Consider the following 20,667-nt stretch of genomic DNA (forward strand, 5'->3'; position numbering starts at 1 on the left):
AGCAAAGCAAAGCCCGCTAAAGCCAGTTGTTCCCTCCACACATGGAACATGGCCACTCAGCTGCTCAGTAAGTCTCCTCTTCTCCTTTTCCTGGGCTCCCTTTCTCAGAGAGCAGGAGCTGCTCCGTGTACCCGGTACATTCAGGGCAGGAGGATGTCCCCTCTCTGATACTAATCATAGAATTGTAGAATGGTTTGGGTTAGAAGGGACCTTAAAGATCATCTAGTTCTAACCCCCTGCCATGGGGCATCCACAACTTCCCCGGGAAACCTGTTCCAGTGTCTCATCACCCTTACAGTTAAGAATTTCTTCCTGATATCTAATCTAAATCTCCCTTCTTTCAGTTAAAACCGTTACCCCTTGTCCTATCATTACAGTCCCTGATAAAGAGTCCCCCTCCATCCTTCCTGTAGACCCCCTTCAGGTACTGGAAGGGGCTATAAGGTCTCCCCGGAGCCTTCTCTTCTCCAGGCTGAACAACCCCTACTCTCTCAGGCTGTCCTCATAGCAGAGGTGCTCCAGCCCTCGGATCATCTTTGTGGCCCTCTGCTGGGCCCATTCCAACAGGTCTATGTCCTTCTTGTGGTGAGGACTCCAGAGCTGCATGCAGTACTCCAAATGTACTCTAATGATGTTGCCTGTTTGGAAGGAAAAAGAATCATAGAATCACAGAATGATAGGGTTGGAAGGGACCTCTGGAGATCATCTCATCCAACCCCTGCCAGAGCAGGGTCACCCAGAGCAGGTTGCACAGGAACGCGTCCAGGCGGGTTTGGAATGTCTCCAGAGACGGAGACTCCACCACCTCTCTGGGCAGCCTGTGCCAGGGCTCTGCCACCCTCAAAGGGAAGAAGTTCCTCCTCATGTTTAGGTGGAACTCCCTATGCTCAAGTTTGTGCCCATTACCTCTTGTCCTGTTGCCAGGCACCACTGAAAAGAGCCTGGCCCCATCCTCCTGACACCCACCCTTTAAGTATTGATAAGCGTTGATAAGGTCCCCCCTCAGCCGTCTTTTTTCCAGACTGAAGAGACCCAAATCCCTCAGCCTTTCTCCCGGTGGAAGCTGTTGGACAACATCCACCATTATTTAGATTGGTGGTAGAAACCAAGCTGGGCTAATTCGATAACTTTGAAAAATACAGGCTCCTCAGACCAGTGTTTCTTTTGGACATGTACATTCAAGTAGCATTTAATTTATTTCTTTAATAAAAAAACCCCCAAACCCTTATACTCTTTATTAAATGTTCCCACTTCAGTCTGTACTCTGATGTGCTTTGAAGGTGCTTGGGATCACATCCTGTAGCCAGCTTTTCTAGTCATCAACCAGGAATGAGTCTGAAACGGGCTTTGGGGTTCAGAAGTGAGGAGGTGCTGGAGTAACCTTTCTAGTCAAGGTTTGAATTCCTTCTTAGCGGCTATTGCAGGGAGAAAGACCAAACTCCCCGAACACGCTGGGCAAAGCAGGTCAGTAAGGGATGATGTCTTGTCTGAGCGGGTCCTAGGACCTGCAGCAAAGTCCTTCAGTGGAGTCAACAGGTTTTGAGTCAGGTCTCAGAGGATTCTGTTCTGCAATAAACACAGAGGAACAGCAGTAATTGTAGACCACGGTGTTCATTTTGCTTACTATGATGTTATTATAACTGATTCCCAGTCCACAAACACACCCTGTTTCCTTTGCTTGCCTAGCAGCTCTTAGGAACCAAACATGCTGTTGAAAGGGAGCTGCAGATAATGTGGTTTCCCTGAGCCTTTCAAACATGTTATAAAACCAGTGGAGCCAAAGTAATCATCATTATAAGTAAGCAGGCTTGGAGCGTGAGTCTGAATCCGCTGTGAGTATAAACAACCTGCGTTCGTGTGCATCCTCCCTGCCTTGGGTGACAAAGGTTCCACTGTGAGATTAGGGGTTGAAGGCTCTGAGATAGTAATTTCAGCTGTGTGCCTCTTAGCGCTATAAAGCCCATAGAATATCAGAAAATTTATTGCTCTGACTTAGTTCCAAACTCCCTGGAGTGGACGAGGGTTGCGGACCTCATGATAAATAGCACGTGCTAGTATTTAAGCAAATGATAATGGAGACCACAGAAGAGTATGGAGAGAGGAAAATATATTCCCAAGGGCTGATAACTAATGTAAAGAGCCAAGAAATAGTTCTGACTGGGAGGGAATTTCCCCAGCTGCCCTCCTCCATGGATAAGTCACTGCCTTACTGGTGTGCTGCACAGGGCCCAGCGTTCATCCCTCCAGCGCCGAAGTTACTCCTGGCATTAGTTCAGAATATACAAATTTGCAAAGCCCCGCAGGCAGAGCAGACCTGATGTTTTCCAGCCCCAGCTGGAAGGTGACAGAGCCTGTATTCGAAGCAGATGAAACGGCTTGGGGCTAAAGCGCAACTGGTTGTTTACAGGGTTTCTCCGATGCCTCTGTGCCATCTGCTCCATGCACAGGGCGGGTACTTTACAAGACCATTCCCCTGTCACCACTTCCCAGCTAGTCCCTTTCCAGAGAGCTAAAAAATCCTCTATCTTCTTGCATCGAGAGTTGGCATCTTGGGGTGAGACTCTTTTCAGTGCCCAGCGACGGGACAAGGGGCAACAAACACAAACTGGAACACAGGAAATTCCATCTCAACGATGAAAAACTTCTTTCCCTTGAGGGTGGCAGAGCACTGGAACAGGCTTCCCAGAGAGGCTGTGGATTCTCCCTCTTCGGAGACATTCCAAACCCGCCTGGATGCGTTCCTGTGCCACCTGCTCTGGGTGACCCTGCTCTGGCAGGGGGTTGGACTAGATGACCTCCGAAGGTCCTTCCAACCTCTGTGATTCTGTGTACCTGTGAATCTGTGATCCAACCAGGAGGGCATATCCCCACTGGAAAGCTCCCTGTGCCTGGGATGTGCCCTCCTGGGAGAGTCACATTGCCTCATTGTAAACAGAAACGTGCCATCGGAGGGGATGAGGCACGCGTAACGTGATGGTAGATGGCAGTGGGTGAGCCCTGCTTGAATCGGGATCACTCGGCGAGGTGTTCAGCATGCGTGTGTACAGACAGCACCGTTCTGGTGAGCGCTGTGCCAAATTATGTCAGTCCCTGAGGCAGGAGGGTTTGTACAGCTGGTAGGTGGTTGCAATAAGCCAGGAGCTGGAGTGACCCACAGCCTCTTTTTCTTCTTGGGGCCTTATTCAGAGGCAGCTGGAAGGTGGATGATGCCGTCCAGCTGTGTCTGCTGCTTGCGGTCTGGGATGGGGAAGGGGCCAGACATGGTGAATTCCTGGTGAATTGAGTAGAAGGGGATGAGAGGGAGGACTGAGAGGGGCAAGTCAGCCTTGAGACATGATGGGTCTGCAGTGGATGGGGCTGTTTCCCCTTGACGCCTGCAGGAAATCTGTACCTACTTCATCACTGTATTCTGGCCTGCATTAGTGGTTGGTCCTTTAGCCTAAAATATTGTACGCAAAGAACCTGTTTGTCCATCCCCAACCCTGGCCCAGTGCAACACAAGCTCGCAGTGTGCCGTGGGTCATTACAGGGTGATACGTGCCTTTGCAGAGCTGTCTGAGCTACAGTGATGGACCTTGTGCACCACCACTGTGCTTAATCCACAGCTGAAATGAGCTGAAATCAGCTCAGAGGCAGAGGGCATCAATTGCCTAATGATTTAAGGTTTTACTTTGGGGTAGGATGTGGAAAAGGATGCAGGTAAACAGCTGGTCATGAAGGGTAAGGCTTTGCTTGCAATGGAATTTGATTCAGATATTTTTCTATCCGTTGTAAGAAATACGGCTTGTCGGTGATAGGAGATACAGTCTGAAAGACAAGGATTAGAACTGCAGCCCGTGTCCGATGCTACGTGTTTGTGCTTGGCCTCATAAGGTGAGAATTAAAGTTTCCTGTGTGATTATGTGGAAACTGCGGTAAAACATATATAAAACCAAATTGTGGGTCATGCATTTCAGATGCTGGAAAGGGAGAAATGATAGATAGCCTGTGGCAGAACCCCATGTATGTACGTGTGACTGGAAAAGATCAGAAGGCGGCATAAGTGTCTGATTTAGAATACTTGTACTGCAGAGGCAGATTCGTAGCATATGTTGAGAGCTTATACGGAACAGACCATGCAGTATGTGATACCACACGCAGAGTGAGCTAGCACACTGGAAACTTCATTCTCCTGGGAAAAAGATCACGGAGCAACATTTATTTTTAAGAGGCACCCTCATGTTTTATTTATGTGCGCTTTCTGTCATGACATTTGATAGCATTGCATTTCATCACTTGGAGACACACTGCTGGGGAAGGGGGGCTCGGAGAGTACCTGTGCTCTGCTCAAACCCATTTCTGTGCGGTTGCATACCATACTAGTCCCGTTATTTGACCATTGTGTGTCCTGAGAGCAAACTGTGTGCAGTTAGGTTTAGCTTATGAAGTTTATCCTGGGAGAGATGCAGGAGGAGGAGGATGTCATAGATTAATAGACCCAAGGAGCAGTGATACGCTCACAAGTGGTAAGTCCCACCCTTCCTCCTGAGTTTAAAAATAATTTAGCGTGAAAACTGTACACTTTCAAACCCCTGTGTGTTCAAATCAGAGCAGCAGCCCCATAAATAAACCTGCTCCTCATCCTTGTTCCTTCCACATAGCACAAGGGAGCTGCCTGTGCCCTCCCTCTGCTCTACCTGACAGCCCTTTTTATGAGCAGACTGAGATACTCTGCATTCAACTGCTGGCTATGGATGAGCAGGAGCCTCAGATATTTGTCTACCCTCTTGCTGGAGTGGAGGTGACTGGCGGAGGTGCATCCCTACTGGCCAAGAATCTCTCATCTGTGGTAACACACAGACCCTTCTGTCAACATCTCCTTCATGCCGGATGGAATATCATTTGGGTGAGGCCAGGGGGAGCAACCTTTTCTCCTTTAGTTCCCTTTTCCAGTGACTAGGGGCTGCTTCCAGGGTATTGAACAGGCAGCCAAGGCCTCTCTCTGCTCTCCCTGCTGACATCGTCACTCAGCATCCTCCTGCAGCATAGCTAGGGGGGACGGGGAGTCCGCTGGCTACTTTCCAGCCACCAACAGCTGCATGTTTTCCTCCTGAGAAGCAGCTCTGGTCCTAGGGAGATGGTCTGATGCAATGAAATTTAGGGAAAGACCTGAGGCAAAGCTGCAGAACTGGGAGGAAGGGATCATTGCTGGGAGAGAGACAGTGGGAAAGACTACAGGAAGGGAAATGACAACAGCAAAGAGAGAACTGATTGACAGTCGGAGGAAGATGGGGCTGACAGAGAGGGAATGGAAGAGAAAACTCTGAGAGGAGTGGTTCGATCACTTTGTAGATAATACAGGATACTTGAGACAGGATTTACATTTTTTTTTTTTTTTAATTCCAGCTCTGATCTGTGAGTTACTGCAGAAGAATTGTTTTATTGTTGTGTGCCTGACTTTCCCCATTTATGAAACAGGGATAATGACCATTAGCAACCCTATAGCAGGTGAGGGCTTCTTAAGATTCTTGCCTGGAAGTGTTGACACTTGAACATTATTGATAGACATGTGGAGACAGGCTGTCTCTGTGAATACTTCTGCAAAAATCTTCTTGAGTGTCTTTAAATTTGTCAGCTCCTAGAGCACATACACCAAACCAGAAGCACCTTCACAAGGTCTGACGCTGGTGCTCATGCCCTTAACTCTATGATGCTGATGCCCTTAACTGTTCTGCCTCCTCGTGACAGGTTTTGCAATGTCTGGTGATGTAGAGGCTGTCATGAGGGGAGGCAGCAGCAGAGCGCTGAGCACATTCTTAAGGACCAACCAGCCATAAGATTTGTCTGCAGCTCCAAAAGCGCAAGTGATGGAGGTCTCTGCCTAGACCACTGCTGGACACCTGGGCAGACCTGGATGACATTAGACAAGTCATTTATTCCCTCTCTGCTTCAGCTCTGTATTTAAAAAACAAATATGAGGATGCTTCCCGGGAGAGTGATGAAGGTGGGTAAGGTAAAGAGCAGGACGTGATGAGGTGTATGGAGAGTTCATGGAAGTGCACAGATAGAAGTTCATCAGAAAGGTGGATGTTTGTCATCTGCCATTCATCATGCCATCCTCTTTGCTGCACTCCACCCTCAGTCGGTGATCATTAACATCACTCAGAGACTTGAAGTGATTTTAACAAATTGCCTGAGGTGTGCTGTTCCTCATTTCAATAGGTCTTAGTCAAGACAACAGAGGCAAATAATTCAGTGTCACAATGCTGATAGCAAAAGAGTCACAGATGCTGATATCAAGAGACTTATCTAGTCCATTCTGATCTTTTTTGTCTTGCTTTTCTCATGTCATCAAACAATCACTGCTGGACTCCACAATTGGGTCTCTTTGACATCCCCTCTTAGGATCCACAGCCCAAGCCTGAAGCTCCCTAAGGGACTGGTCATTTTGCAGATCTTCATGTGCTCAGTTGTCTTTTCAGAACCCAAGTGAGTGATGAAGTTTTCAGATATAAGTGTTGCAGATACAGTTGTGACCACTAGGCTCCTGCTTGTCTACCGTCATCTTTGTGCTTGTGCTTCACTTGCATATGTGTACAGTAAACACGTTGACTGGTGGGATATAGTAGAGAACCAGAGATGTTCAGTAGCTTGGTGTTCGGTTACTTGAAAGTTTCATATCTTCTGAACCAAGGCAGTGTTTGGCCTTTCTTTTCTCCCCACTTCTGCTGTCCCAGAACTGCCCTGGCCAGTTATTACATTTATGCCAGTCTGAGTCACAGGGCAGCTGGAACAAGCTGTTCTCTTCAACACTCTTTGGAGAAGTCTGTCTGTTTAAAAGGGTAGGGCCCCTTGTAGAGGACACTTAATTTTCTTCAATTTATGTCATTTTCCTGCTCAGATGTTTGGCTTTTTTTGGGCGTGTGTGTCTGTGTCTCAACTTCTGGAACTCTGTTGAAAGAGCTATTTCATTTCTGCTGATGGAAATTCACATTCATATTTAGGGGAATGACACAAATAAATGAAGAGATCTTTCTTCAAGACCCTGATCCCCCCTTTTAATCACAAAAAGTTGATGACTCAGACATTAAACTGGTCCAGAATCCTGTTCTCATTACCAGGGTGACTCCCATTATATGTGGCGGAAAAAAAAGTTCTGATCTCTGCAAAGAGTGGCTCTAGGCACTAACTTTTTCACGTGCCGAGATACCTTACCACTGTTCCTGTGCGTTAGCTGACTTTCACCAAGTTGGGAAGCATCCATAAGCAGAGCTGTGAGTAGAAGTGACATATTTACCTCGCCTTGTCTCCTTTCATCCCGTTTTAGACCTCGAACTGTCTAACAGCATTAGGAAGCCCCACAGAATGAGAACTTGAAGTCAGTACTGCCGGATTTACCGAATCTCTGTGCTATCTCCTGACACTAACGTTAACTGAATACCTCGTGAATGGGGCAGAGTACAACCTCTGTGAGATGAGTTTCAGGGATACGGGAAACAGGAAAATCTTAGAAATAAAACTTGGGAAACCAGATCTGCACGCTATGTTTTTGTTGCAATTAGTCAAGGAGTTGGCTCACGTACAGTTATCTCTGAAAAACAGAAGAATCAAACAAGAACCAGAGGACAGAGGAAAATATGTTGTATTGATCTTTACGAATAAACAGCAGTCATTAAAAGAGTGAGTAACTATCCAATAACTTTGGCTTCCATCTCTAGCAAAACAGTCTAAATAAGGAAAGAAGAAGAATTTGCTGTGCCAAGCATTCACATGGAGCCATGTATGTGTTAGCTCGCCCTCAAGATAGTTGCCAAACCAGAATGTAAATGACAGAGAAAAAAAGGGGTGAATTTTGTCATAACAGAATAATGGAGAAAATACTAAACAAAGTAAATCTGTAAGCAGTTAAAGCAAACCTCATCCCCAGTCAAGAAGAGTTTATTGAGTTTTCTGTGTGACTCAGAGCACACGTTAGTTATTAACTCAATTCCTTTAGTGGCATGTAGGAAGTATGCAGACCCTCTACATAAGTTAACTTTACCATTGAAAAGGAACATGAATGACACACGCATAGATTTTAAGAAGCAAATCCAGACGTAATTTAGTCACTTAGTTTGATACAACTGCAGACCAAGTAGATGAAAAGAATGTGGTCATTTAATCTGTGTAAATAAGATGTCTGTTCATGTACTGAGGCAATTATTGTATTGTTTCATGAAAACTGAGCTAAAAAATTAATTTAGATTGACTGGAGATGAAGATTATAAAACTGACTGAAAACAGGCTGGAGGGACCAGAAACACACAGTGATGAATAAATGCCAACACTTGGTGGGAGATACCTCAGGGGAGCAGTAGGGAACAATGTTAAACTGTTTTTGCTTAAGATCCTTATTAATGATTTGGAAGGAGGGCTGGCTGTGATGTAAACAGTGCTGGGATGGTGCTCATCTTGGGAGAGATCGTGCTTTCCAAAGCACTAATACTACTAACAAGTTTTGATCTGACAAATTTTGGATAAATGAGAATCACAGAAATTTGTGACAAAAAGTTCACTCTGGGGGCCCTACCTAGAGCCCTAATGATTGCACCTGTCTGTAGATGCTTCACTTTGAAATCTGGATCCATGAGGTCCACCCTTTAGAAAAAAACCCCGTAAGTTCTATTAGTTTCCATTGTGGTTCAGCCTCTCCCATTTATTTTTGTAATGTTTCTCCAACTTTGTCCACGCTGGAGTCTCCATACCTCCTGGCTGACCCATAAACACGCTGTTTCACTGCACTGGTAGTTGAACATGTATTGTGATTCTAGCGAATGTCTTGATACTATTAAACTTTTCAGACAGAGGGCTGGTGGAGCAATAAGGAATTGTAGGGTCTCTGATTCTTTACTAAATTTAGTGTTTCTCGGCCTCTTTCCAGAGCCATGGGATTTACTCAGTGAAAGCTGAGTAAAAGGGGGCTTACAGGAAGGATGGGGGGGGACTCTTTATCAGGGAGTGGAACGATAGGACAAGGGGTAATGGTTTCAAACTGAAGGAGGGTAGATTTAGATTGGATATTAGGAAGAAATCCTTTACTGTGAGGGTGGTGAGGCACTGGAACAGGTTGCCCAGGGAATTTGTGGCTGCCCTGTCCCTGGAGGTGTTCAAGGCCAGGCTGGATGGGGCTTTGAGCAACCTGGTCTAGTGGGAGGTGTCCCTGCCCATGGCATGGGATTTGGAACTAGATGATCTTTAAGGTCCCTTCCAACCCTAACAATTGTATGATTCTATGAAAGCTGCACTTCAAGGCTGTCCTTTGGGGACTATCATCATTGCTGTGAGAATGGAGATTCAGTCCCCATGGTCATCTCTCGCCTCTCGACTTTGATCGTGGGTGTTCAGCAGCCCTGCTGAGGGGAGAAGGGCAATGGTGCTGGCTGGGAAAAGGGATGGGGCAATGTAGCTTGCTGTGCTGCACACATCTGGGCAAAGGAGCTGGACAGATAACCCCATCCCATACCTGGAAAAAGGGGCAAGGAGAGAGTTACAGTAAATGAAGAGAAATTCTACTATCGTTTCACGGTGTGTTTGCTGGCATTGCCCATCACTAGTTGTAAGGCCCAGCAGAAATGATTCATCCATTGCACTGTGTGCGTCTCCTGCGAGGCTTGGGAAGAAATACGGTGGGATTGTCTGTGCTGGATTCAGTTTGCAGGCCACCAGTTCGACAAGGCTGGTTTCTATTCTGTGTTGTGAACTCCCTGGGGCAGGGAATGTCTTAATGGGTTTCACTTACACAATGGGGTTGCTTCTTTGTGGTCTTAAGGAAACATGCATAGTGTTTAGACACTGAATAGCAGGACTGAGATTAGGAGGCAAATTAAAGCATGAGTGACAAAAGGGACAAGCCACAGCCAAAAAACAGGTGAGGATGGAGAGAGAGAGAGTGTGTGTTAACCACTGGAGCACCTTTATTTCAGTCCTTGCAAGTTTCTCAGTTTTCTCAATGGAGTCTTCTGGTTGTGGTAGAGGTACCATAAAATATGGCAGTCTGAGGGTCACAAATGCCAAATTTCCTTCTCCGGTGCTTGGCTGAAGGAAACATTCATCACATATTCCTGTGCTTAAATGAACATTGGTTTGGGACTTGAGTAGGAGGAATGACTAAGAACTAAGAATGAATTGCTTGATTCATTCTCTGATCATTCTTTACAAGTATTAGAAAAGGTGTTATTATCTATCACTGCTGAAAGATCGTTATTTTAATTGTCCTTTGATGGGAACAGAAAACAAGGGAATCAGTTACTCAGTGTGGTCCATTAGTAGTGTGTTAAAGAAAAAAGCAGAATCCCACAAAGTTTTTCCTAAAGATGACATTTATTAGGTTGTAAAATAGCGTCCCACAGAAGCATGTGAAGCCCTGTCACTTAATTGATAGGTTTCTGAGACCAAGAGGCCATAAGGCCTCCCTCAATTCATTGCTGTTTGACTTAGAAAAGGTTGATTTAAAGATTCCCAGTGACTGTAAGTATCCCGCAACCCTTGCAAAATTGCCAAAGAAACTGTATTTATTTCTGTTCTGAGTATCTAGATACAACTCCTAGCTATTGGCCATTGCTAGATCTTTTATTCTTAAGGCTGAAGAAACCTCATTAGCTAATTCTTATTCTCTCTTTATATAATTATAATCTATGGTTAAGAAACCTGCCAGCCTTTTGTTTGTAAAATTAAAGAGTTAAATCATCTCAGGTCTTTCTCCAGAATGAAGTTTCATAATTCCTCATTCATTCTTGTGGCTTTTCCCTGAATTCTTTCCCATTTCTTAATATCTGCAGCCTCTGAAATAGGCTCTGAATATCACCAGCAGTTGCACCAATACCAAGTTTATGTACTTTCTTTGCTTCTTCTAGTTGATATTACGTCTCTAGTACATGCATTACTCTGCTGAAGATATCAGACTGATAATCCACATTAAACCAATACGATTCTATCACTTGCTAGGCTTTTTCCAGTTTGATTCTGGCCTCCTTTCTCATGTCTGAGAAGCAAGATCTCCACTGTTTAATCTTACATTCAGGACTTTGCACATGTCTGTACTGAAATTCATACTGTTGGCTTGTGTGCGTTTTACTGTATTGCTCTCTGGATTGCTTTGCTTTATTGTCCTCTTTATTCCATACCACTTCCCAAAATTTCACAAACTTACTAAGCAATAATTTATTTTTTTTCTTCCGTGTCAGCCATAAAAATATTAAATAGCAACTAGTAAGCCAGGATCTACAGGGGACCAAAAGTTCACTTGCTTAGTGAACATTCGCCATGTACTATTTCATTTGGAAAGGTATCAGTTAGCTGGTCCCCAATTCATCTACACTGTACTATGTTGATTTTAAACCAGTGAAGTTTATTACTCAATAATTCAAGTCTGGTGCTTTTCAGAAGCCCATTACATCAACCCTATTACTTTTATTAACCTCATTTGTCGGCTCATCAAAATGTGAGACTGGATTAATTTCACAAGATTCCTTTTCCATTACACATTGTTGATGGACATTAATTATTTACTTGTTGAGTCCCATCACATCTGTTGTGTGGTTTTGCCTGGGATTGATGTGCAGCAGACAAGCCCATGGTGATAGGCCTATTTATCCCTTTTTACTGTATGTGTTGTATGGGGAGCATCAACTTACTTACCACCTTCTAAAGTCTTCCAGAAGTTACAGAAAAGCATTGTGTTGCAGTGAGCTGGGGGCAGACGTACAAGCAGCTCCTGGATTTCACTAAGGGCTTTTAATTTTTAATATGATTCTAAATGTGTCTGTTGGTTTTTATTGTTGTATCATACTCCCTTCTGAGTAGCAGTTTGCATACAGGATCTCTTGGGTACGTGCTTCTTCAGAAAATGGATAGGAGGAATCTTTGGGAACATCACCTGACCTGGCCTGAACGGAACTATTTTATTTTCTGTTCTACTCCTGCACCCATCAGACGAGCATTTGAACATCTTCCAGTAGTGCATTAAGCAAAATGATTATACATCTTTCAACTATTGTTTTCACAACCTCCCCTCTGGGGAGGAGTGTTTGAAGTGCAGAATATTATTTTGATAGGATTTTAAGGCAGTTTGATTTTTGTGAACTGTGTATCCTCTTATGTATTTTATTTCACATAGGAGATGCTGAAGAATTGTACTTTTAGTGAAAGAGGATGATATCTGAAGTAGTCTGCACTTCCTAAAGGAATTTATTCCACCATTTTGATGTGACCCTTTTTTTCTCTTTACCTCGAGCTAGAGGATCATAGTTGCTTACCATTGTTTTCTTCTGGACCTTTAGTAGGTCTTGGAGATGTCCTGGGTCCAGACAACAAAGATGAGGATCGTGGCACAGAAGTCATTTCAGAGTTCTTCAGGAAGCTGGACCAGATGGTGGAGGAGAGGTTTGATGTGCAGTGAAGTTCTCAGCTGGCTGAGTTTCTTGTATCACCATATCTCCATGATCATATCTGTCCCATAGTTATATTCATCTAGCCAGCCCAACCTGAAAGGCATTACTCAAGAACAGCAGTATATGGGAGTTTAGCATCGATGGTCATTGTCAGCTGTCCTACCATGTGTTGGAAAGAAAATTTCCTTCTCTGAGGCACTGGCGATTCTGGGTTGAAATGTTACCATGGCACAAGTCAGGAAAAAGGGATATTTGATTGAGGAATCTTAGCTCAGGGTCCAGAACATTTTGGCAAGACTGAGTTGTGGGTGTACAGATGGGCCAGTGGTTAATGGCTAAAAACCAGAGCAAGAGATACATGGTATTTCTCACAGAGCACGACCACGCTTCTTTGCAATGACCAGTTTTGATGTACACTGTAGTTGGTGAGAAGCGTTTGCTATCTGATAAGTTGGGGCAGGGAGGTCAGACAGGTTTTATTTGTCCTGTTTTTTTCTGACAGCTTGCTTATATGGTAAGCCTCTTGCTCAAATTCATCACCTTCCTAAGGATAGAAATGCAACTCTGAGATATCGAATAGAATTAACCCTTGACAAGACGTGACTAGAAGCGTCTACAGAAGCATCTACTAGAAGCATCTACAGAAGCATCTACTAGAAGCATCTAACTACAACCCTTAAGAGCAGCAGTTCCCAAAGTTTCCTTTTAGTGAAGCCCTTTTTTGGTGCCATGGTACAGTTTTCCTGTGCACCTGCAGGACCATGAGCATTTCCAGTTCTGGGCTTGGGATGCAGCCCAGTTTGGGAACCCCTGCTCCTGCCCTGTGGGTTCCCAACAGAGCAAACGCTCTGCCTGCTGAGCCCCTTGACTCACAAAGTCTGCACTTTCATGGGCCTCTCTTTTTCTCTCTGCTCTGTAATCTCTATTAGAAATGGGAAAGCATCTGCAGTGCTATGAAAGTGGGATGAAGGCTTTCATCGCTCCTCTGTGTATTATTACCTTCCTAATTTTTAAGAGCAGGATCTTTGATCTCACGTTTTCTCCCCTAGAGAATGGGACGTGCTCATGGATAAGTAGCTACTGAATGGATTTAGATTTGGGAACAGATCTTTGGCCTCAAGAACATGGAGGTTTCCACAGAAGGTCTCCCAGTGAGTTATGTGCCTTCATTTAAATTCATTGAAAATTTATGTCACTTTAACCAGCTTAGTGCAGCAAAGATGGGGTTGGTGTCAGTGGGCCAAACTAGCTGCTATTAATAAATGGTGTCTGCAACCACCGTGGTGTTTTACTGTTTTTTAAAAAATGCCTGCTTTTGGCTGTGCTGTGGAAAAATAATGCCTACTGGAGTGTTTCTGCCTCTGACTATCTTCTGACTGTGACCTGACATGAACTCATTTATGTAATGCTTCCTAGCAGCAGTGCTGCTGCTGGAGACCTGGCTGTTCTTGTGACCAGAGGTAGCTCCACCTCCAATTTTAAAGGCCTTTCTAGCTATTCAGTTCAACAAATGCCATGCGAGGAAGGAGGGGATTTCTTCATCATCGTCACAACACTGGCGCTGGAGGCCAGCAGTGTTTTATCCACGCCGATTCTAGCAGGTGAGCTTGCCGAGAAGGGCTGTGTCTGTTCGTCTCGTAGCGTGTTGCCAAAGACGGCTCCTTTTCTCGTGTTGCAATTCCTTCCCTCCCGCAGGTAAGGGATGCCGGCTGAGTATTGCAGTGAGGTGACTCCCGGTTGATAAGCGTAATTTTTTGCTGTTGTGTCAAACGCAGAACAACCATGTGGTTTGGGAAGATTTCAATGTCTCAGCTCAGGGGTAGATTTTCAAACAGCTGACTTCACAGGAACATTGCTACGGCAGTGCGAGGCTCTGCAGCTGACACTTCATGGCTTTGCTATCAGCAGCTTTTAAGGAGTCAGTCTCAATGTAACATAATAAACAATAATATTTAGTTTCAGGTCAGGAATTCTCTTCATCGTTTATGATATTTGTGGTGGTCATGATTTCTTTACTGTAGCCCAGATCTAATGTATGCAAGGGTAGACACTTCCAGATGTGCTTCCAAGCCTGAATCCAGAGCTAGAAATCTATACCATACTTCATTCAAGAGCAATGGAAAGCAGGCCTGGATACCCCTTTATTTCTTCGAGCTGCCTCCATATATCAAGAGCAGAGGCTTTGTAGCGTGAAGGTGTAATTTAAGATTATTCCTGTGCTGATTCCTGTTTAAAATGCTGATTGCATTTTAAGAATTAAGTGCTCTCGAGGTGGAATTGGTGTGTCTCAGCTGAAGACTATCTTAAGATAGTCTGCTAGTGATCAGTTGTCTATAGCCAGACATCTGGCAAGAATCATATGGCAAGAATCAGACCTGTAAGTCTTACATATCCCTCTGAGCTGGGTTAGACTGGTCCACTGGAGTGTGTTCCTCGGGCAGTAATTCTGACTCATTTCCATGCCACAGATTTGTCCATCCGTTCACAGCAGACCTCAGATTGCAACACTGGACACCAGGTATTCTGCTTTCTTTTTCTCAGACGCTAGAGCTTATTTATAGGCCTTTTTTTTTCTTCGTTTTCTCTTCCTTTCCCCTTGTCTTTTGTTCTTAATTTTCCCTCTTCTCCGCTCTTTTAGTTTCTATATAGGTAAAATTACACATCTCATCTTAGAATTTATGTTAACATGTATTTGTCTCCTGTTCTTGCTCGTGATGGCTTAGAAAGCCTGGAGGAAGATTCTGTAATTTGATGTCCATTCATGTGTGTTTTCAGTACTTCCCTTTAAACAAACAGAAACTTTGGCAAGAACAGAAATAACAGAAATGCTGTCCCCACTATTCCATGGAGTACAAAGCAGTCATTACAGGGATAAATTGCCCTTATTTTCTATGGGAATATCTCATCACTTCAAAGGTTGTCCTTTTGCCTAGCTGATCTATCTCCCTGTTAGTCGCTGCAACCTCAGATTGGAAGTGTTTGGGTAGGTGGTGCCAGAGACACCTCAGCTGTAGCCCCAGCAAGGGAAGCTCTGAGGACTGCGGTGGAACTCAACTATAACCCCCAATTTATATTACTGCAGAATACAGTACGGTATCGGGGTGTTTGGGCTGGCTCCACACAGAGTAAGACAATACCCACAGCGCGTGCAAGCTGATGTGCTCTGTCGGCAGGGTTTATCAGTTCAAGAAGCCATGTCCCTTGCGTAGCTTCACTGCATCTGGACCAAGCCGATGCATTTGCCGACCAAGCGCTGCCCTGCAGCGTGAGGTAGCGTTGCCAGCTTGGTAGGGCATCAGCTGGGAGATCTCTCCGTGTTGTGGCAAAGCTGATTAAAACCTACATGGGAAGCACCCAACTTTGTATTTCGGTTGAAAGCATCCTCAAAGGCATCCAGTGCACTTCTGTCCTTTCTCTCCTAGGTGTCTGGTACGCCTCTGGCTTTCATTGCTGAAGGCAAATTTTGCCTTACTGGCAAGCTTCCTTGTTTTAATAATCTTCCGTTTTGAATAAGTGTGGCTTTGGTTTGCTTCAGATGACCAGGGCTGTTTTCTGCAGCATAAAAACCACTAGCAGAAGGCAGAGAATGGAACTGATTCGTCAGGGGTAGCATCTCAAATGCATTTATTTACTTCTGAAGTGCTCTGGGAAATGCTTTCCTTGAAAACCGCCAACTGTGATACACGTAGATTGATAGCTGGGTGGTTTTGCTGAATATAGAAACCAACAGCTCAGAAACCAACCAACTGGAGGTCAGAGACGTTGCTGACACCTCTGTGGCACGGGGTCATTCACAGGATCATCTGACAAACCTTGGAAGGTCAAAATCATCAGTGTTTTGCCTGGATTCTCCTTTTCCGCTGCTGGAGCCTACTTCCTCCAAAAGAGGTTAAAAGAAGAAAGGTACTTTTAAGTTCCTCTTTGTAAGTGAAATCATAATTGATGGAAAAATAAAGCAATTGTTGTAATGTAAACCTCCTGGAGTAACTGGAGAAGGTGCTACGGAGGCTTCCCAGCAGTTATACATTGAGAAACATTCTTAATCTCCTAGATAATATAGAAAAGGAATGACATTTATTAGCTACAAGTCCTCACAAGCTGAGGATGCAGTTTATAAAACTATATTTGGCTCCCCCTCCTTTCCCTCCTTTATTGTAATCCTTCACCGTGGATCATTTTACGTCTAAACTCACCTTCATCTGTTATCATACTTCAGTGATTTATCGACATCACAAACTTCTGATTAATAAGGCTAGAAGAACATCCATCAGAAGAACTGAGGATGTGTGATCATTTCCTCTCAGGCTGTCATTAGCTGTGGCTTTCCTTTTGGGAGTTTTATCTTTGTCTTTCTATTTCCAGACTAAAGCATATGGTGTTTAAAAATAATTTCCTACAATTAATCTTTTGTTTCTCTGGGCTTTTAAAAACTTTGGTCAAGATGGAATATGATCTCTACATTGTCAGCTGAAATAAGTAGAAAACAACCCAAACTGTCCGTGCACACTCTTGATGAACGAGCAGACAAGTCAGAATTAATTGACGGCTTGATTCAGCTTCCCTCATTCAAGATGGAGAGCACAACGCTCTACGGACAATCCCACGATCATATAAAATGTTTGTGGGATAGGTGGGAATTACACTCATGGTGTCTTTTCTAAAAGATTTTCCTTTTTCTTTACGTTGCTTGGGTTTTAAATGACACGGGTTGTGGTGAAACGCACCTCTGGTATTTTCAGATTGCCATGCCAAGTAAAATGGGAAAGGTTTTGTTTTAGAGTTTCCATACTGCGTTCTCCTTCTAATGAGACACTCCTAGGTTAAAAATACCTTTCAAAAGTGAATTCCCACGTCTTTTCTACATTAGCGACAGATTGGAGAAGAAAATGTGGAGTACGCCTGAAAGTGATAAGTTGAGGTTAGAGGTCTAGCCAAAGTCAAGTGCTGGGGAGTTTCAGCTGTAGAGAGCTGATGCTTTGAATTATAATCGAGTGATTAATGTTTCTAACATAAGTGGGTTTGGGAGTTACAAGGACTTGCAGCAACAGCTTGGGTAAGTATGGTGAAACTTGCATTTAGAGATATTTTATTTATAGCACATTCATTAGGTCGGACAGAATGGACAACATGTGCTTATGTGGTTAATGATAAATCCATCTGAGGACTAAACTAGTCTGCTGAGTTATGAGAAAGCCATTTGTAGGTCAGATTTTTCTGGAGAGGGATGGACTTGAGAGAAACAATTCTTATTTGTTTGTTTGGGGGGGGTGGGGAGCAGGGAGGAGGGAGAGGCTGAAACCGGCTTTTCTCCTGCTGTAAAATACGTAGGATGTAAATGTTACAGATCTTCATTCATTTTTAAAGGTCATTTGCCTGTGAAGTCTGTGTACCTGGCTTCGTCAATATCAAAAATAATATGGGAAGCAGCAGGCATGCCTGGAAAGGTATAGGAATATTTTTTATAAAATAGCAGGTAATCTAATATGAAAACTGCAGTGATCTCTATGAAACTGCAAAAGCCAGAAAAGGCTTCATCTCAGGGGCATTATAGTTTTGCTTGTGGGATTCAGACATTCTAGCATGAAATGAAAGGTATTAAACAAAAAAATTGTACGTAAGACTGTTCCTTCTGCTTGAAATCACCAGACCTTAATCCTCCTTCTGTAAGTGATTTAATATAGCCTTTCAAATAGAAGTAGTTTCCCCTGAATGACAAAACAAGGTGAGAGTATAGCTAATAAAAACAATGTTTTGGCACATTGTTAGCATTGTGGTTTTAGTTGTAGATCTACCAATAGGATAAAAAAAGATTGTTTCCCCTCTTCTAGCCCTATCCAGGGCAGTGTGGGTCATTCATCCACAGGTCCCACTGGTTTCCACCATGGACTGTGATGCCACTGGAATTCTGAGCTCTGGAGAGGTCTCATTTTAAAAAAAAAAAGAAAAAAGAAAAAAGAAAAAAAAGCAAGACAAACAAGTAAAACAAAGCCCTTATTCATTCCCTTTATAGAGCACCCAAACGCAAAAGTGTATTATTTCTCTCCAGAATCTCATGAGTTGCTTGTCTGGGTAGGACAGCTAAACCTAAACACCTCACAGGTGAATGACTATCAGAAAGGGATCGCATGTCGCGCATCCTCACAAATAAACAGGCAAAACCAGTCCTTTTGAGACACGCCTTTTCCCTACTGCTAGTCTTATTTTTAGGCAAAAATGGAAATGCGATCGTTGTCAAGCAAGCTAATTGCAAAGTGACTACTCTCAAATGTGTTGCCCATACCTTTTCCAGGTGTTGCTGCAGGTGTTATTTGTGAGTGGGCTTAGTTTAGCAGAACAAACTTTCAAAGAAGCTGAGTGATTATACTGAGTAGGTGTTTTTAGAGAGAGAAAATGGCACCTAGCAAAGAGATATTTAATTATATACATAAATGTACAACAAAACCAAGTGCAGGAAGCTACCTCAGATTAATTCATGTTGAAAACTCATTAATTACTCTCAGGTTAATGAAAGACACGCTGGCTTCTCCCCTCTCTTGACATCTCGTAATCCATAGTGGATGCCCTGCTGAGAAGATACACTTTAGTGCCACACAGTTTATCGGGCCCCTGCAGTAACTGTATGAAACATAATGGCCTAATCAGAGTCTGCCTCATTCAGAGGCTACACGAGATTACTTGTTTCTGGCATCAAAAGTCATGATGACACTATTATCATGTTTATTTTAGAGATATGAAATAATCTGTGCTCTGTTATGCCAGGCAAACACATATCTTGCTTTTGGCATCCACGTTAGACACTGAAAAGTTAGGTGCTGAGATTGAAAGAACTAGCTAGGCTCCCTCCGTAATCCCTGGGGCAGGAGGGGCAGCTCCGGAGCTGATTCATGTCACCTGTCTTGAACTACGTTTGGATAAGACAAATTATCCGCTACAAATGCTAGTCTCTCTTTATCAACTACAGAGAGACAGCGCAGGTATTTAGTTCAGATCTACCTTTGCGATGGAGATGCGTCCTACCCCATGGGTTTAAGGAGCCGTGCTTGTGCTTTGAACTGCAAGGGCAAAGCTCTAGGGGTAGACGTGCTCCTTGCCTTGGGCAGCTTATGGACAAAAATCAGAGTATCTGAAGTGCAAGAAATAAGGATGTTAAAGCCGTGTTGAAAAATCCCAGAGTCACAGGGGCAAGGCTGCATTTATCCAAGGCCTCAGGATGAAGGAAAAGTCTTGTGGGGCTAACTTGTCATTCTGAGACTAGCTATATTTTAGTTAATTGGTTAAGTTAATTAAATAGCGCCAGGGCGCTGCCAATGGGAAACTTTTACCCATGGTGTTAAATTTTGTTGTGGTCCCTGTTTGTCCCAGTCCAGTGGCAGCTCTCTGGCATGGCTTGAACAGTAGCATTGGCCAGAGCTCGCTCCCAACAGGCGGTCTGGATAGGGACGTCCTCGTTTGGAGGTTAAGGGCATTCAGCCTCCCACGTGTGTGTGGCCAGACTGTGCCAGCTGGTCCCAGGGCCAAAGACCAGCCGTGACCTTGTTTAGTTCATTACAAGGTGCACCAACAGTCTCTTGCAGTCTCTTCATCTTCTCTTTTTATTATTTTACCCTGTCAGGCTCAGAACTGTGGGGAAACAGGTACGGTACGCTGGGCTTGGCACAGGGCTATCCTTACTTTGAAATAACATGGTGCTATCTAACTCCCTTCCGCTGTTCTCTCTCATCTATAAAGACTTTGAAAATCTGATTTTGGCCTGGATACCCTTGTCTGCATCATGGGCCGCCCCCTTCACTGACTTCAATGGGCTGCGCTGCCGTATGTCAGGGTTTGGAGCCGATAGTCGTTTTTTGAGCTGGTTGAGCAAAGAGATCTGCAAGACCTCTTCTTGACAGTACACCAGCTCTGATCTGAAAGGAGACACAGCCTTAGACATCTGTTTTAAGGGCATAATTATTCTGAGCTTATTTGATCTCAATACGAGGCTCTGTTTATATTTCTTTGATTAACTGAAAATAACCTCTTGTTAAGCAAGTGACAACCAATACCTTAAGATTGTGCTCGAGTCATTCACAAGAGCGAAAAAAATACAGCAAAGGTTAGGCAGGTCAAAGCCATTGTTTGGATCATAGCATATGTTGAACGCTGTATAAATGCCAAATCTTAAAGTGTTTTGTATTTAGGGTTGAAGTTTGGAGTAAAATGATTCTATAACAATAAATCCCTAATTCAGCTTCTTAACGTGCTACCACTTTCACGAAGGCAC

At 44.0% G+C, this 20,667-nt stretch overlaps 1 protein-coding gene across 4 annotated transcripts in view; it reads left to right on the plus strand.

Moving 5' to 3' along the window:
- Nucleotides 1-20,667, plus strand: part of EVA1A (eva-1 homolog A, regulator of programmed cell death) — a 216,130-nt gene that overhangs the window by 123,957 nt on the left and 71,506 nt on the right. The window contains exons 1-2 of one of the 4 annotated variants that reach the window (XM_054196266.1): nt 13,817-14,008; nt 14,876-14,925. The exons of 2 other annotated variants lie outside the window; for them this stretch is intronic. In XM_054196266.1, the coding sequence (XP_054052241.1) occupies nt 13,923-14,008; nt 14,876-14,925 (136 nt within the window). In that variant the 5' untranslated portion in view covers nt 13,817-13,922. Of the gene's footprint in view, nt 1-13,816; nt 14,103-14,875; nt 14,926-20,667 lie in introns of those variants that run through there. One more of the 4 variants, XM_054196267.1, reaches the window with a different exon arrangement.

Source organism: Rissa tridactyla, chromosome 3 (assembly GCF_028500815.1).
Source record: "Rissa tridactyla isolate bRisTri1 chromosome 3, bRisTri1.patW.cur.20221130, whole genome shotgun sequence".
In the NCBI taxonomy this organism is placed as follows: domain Eukaryota; kingdom Metazoa; phylum Chordata; class Aves; order Charadriiformes; family Laridae; genus Rissa; species Rissa tridactyla.